The 989-nt window shown below is 66.2% G+C and overlaps 1 protein-coding gene across 1 annotated transcript in view; it reads left to right on the top strand.

Annotated features, from left to right (window-relative positions):
- FBLN7 (fibulin 7) overlaps nt 1-989 on the top strand; it is a 2,974-nt gene that overhangs the window by 497 nt on the left and 1,488 nt on the right. Inside the window, exons 2-5 of the mRNA XM_035898806.1 lie at nt 12-120; nt 285-455; nt 662-787; nt 939-989. The exon at nt 939-989 is cut by the window's right edge and continues 15 nt beyond it. Of these exons, the coding sequence (XP_035754699.1) occupies nt 12-120; nt 285-455; nt 662-787; nt 939-989 (457 nt within the window). The remainder of the gene's footprint in view (nt 1-11; nt 121-284; nt 456-661; nt 788-938) is intronic.

Below are 989 nucleotides of genomic sequence, written 5' to 3'. Positions count from 1 at the left end.
GGCGGAGGCAGAAGCTGCTGGCGGCACAGGAGGCTGCCCACCTGCGGGGCACACGTGGTCTCCAGAAGCAGCTCTCCATCCTCCAGAGCCGCCTCCAGAGACAGGCCACCAAACGCAATGGTAACCCCGGCCAGGCCACCGCCGCTGGGGTGACATCTCCGTGGGGCCAGATCCCCCAAACCACTGGCGAGCAGCCTGGGCAAGGGACCCCCAGCTCTTCGCCAGCGCTGGCGTTGGCTCCAGCCTGGCGATGTCCATCCTCACCCATGTCTATCTGTCCACAGAGACCTGTCCACAGCCGGTGGTGCCCCTGAATGGACGGATGCTGGGCCGGAGCGTGCGGGTGGGCCATGATGTTCACTTCGTCTGTGACGCCGGCTTCCGGCTGGTGGGCTCAGAGACGCGTGCCTGCCGGCAGGACCGCACATGGAGTGGCACCCAGCCCTTCTGCAGAAGTGAAGTGGAACAGGGTCGGGGCACAGTGGGCTCAGCCCTGCCCGGGGGCTCCTCCATTGCCCAAAGCTACTGGGTCCCATCACTCTGCTCCCCTGGCTGCAGGGAGAGCAGCCCAGAGGCTGCAGCAATGGGCACCAATGCTGGGCAGCAGGATGGGGCGAGGATGTGCTTCTCCAGCTGGTGTTCATGAGCTCCTTCTCCCTAGGTATTGACGATTGCTCCAGCAACCCGTGTGCCAACAGTGGGACCTGTGTGGATGGCAACCAGAGCTACACGTGCCTCTGCCCCCGGGGCTGGTCAGGCCCCAGCTGCCAGAGCCCCATCCATGCCTGTAGGTGCCCGGGTTTGGACTGCAGAGGATGGGGATGCTCCTGGCCATGCTGTGCCCGTCTCCCCCTTCCCTGGAAGCCCCCCAGGACCTCAGCCCCCACCCATCTCCCCATGCCCCCCACCCCAGTGGTGACACCCGCTGTCCCCCACAGACTGGGTGATGCTGAGCAACGCCTCCTTCAGCCGCCAGCCCCGCCGTGCCG

Source organism: Egretta garzetta, unplaced genomic scaffold (genome assembly GCF_000687185.1).
Source record: "Egretta garzetta isolate BGI_Z169 unplaced genomic scaffold, ASM68718v1 scaffold27, whole genome shotgun sequence".
Lineage (NCBI taxonomy): Eukaryota > Metazoa > Chordata > Aves > Pelecaniformes > Ardeidae > Egretta > Egretta garzetta.
The sequence above is the reverse complement of the archived record's forward strand: the minus strand, read 5'-3'. Positions and strand labels throughout refer to the sequence as shown.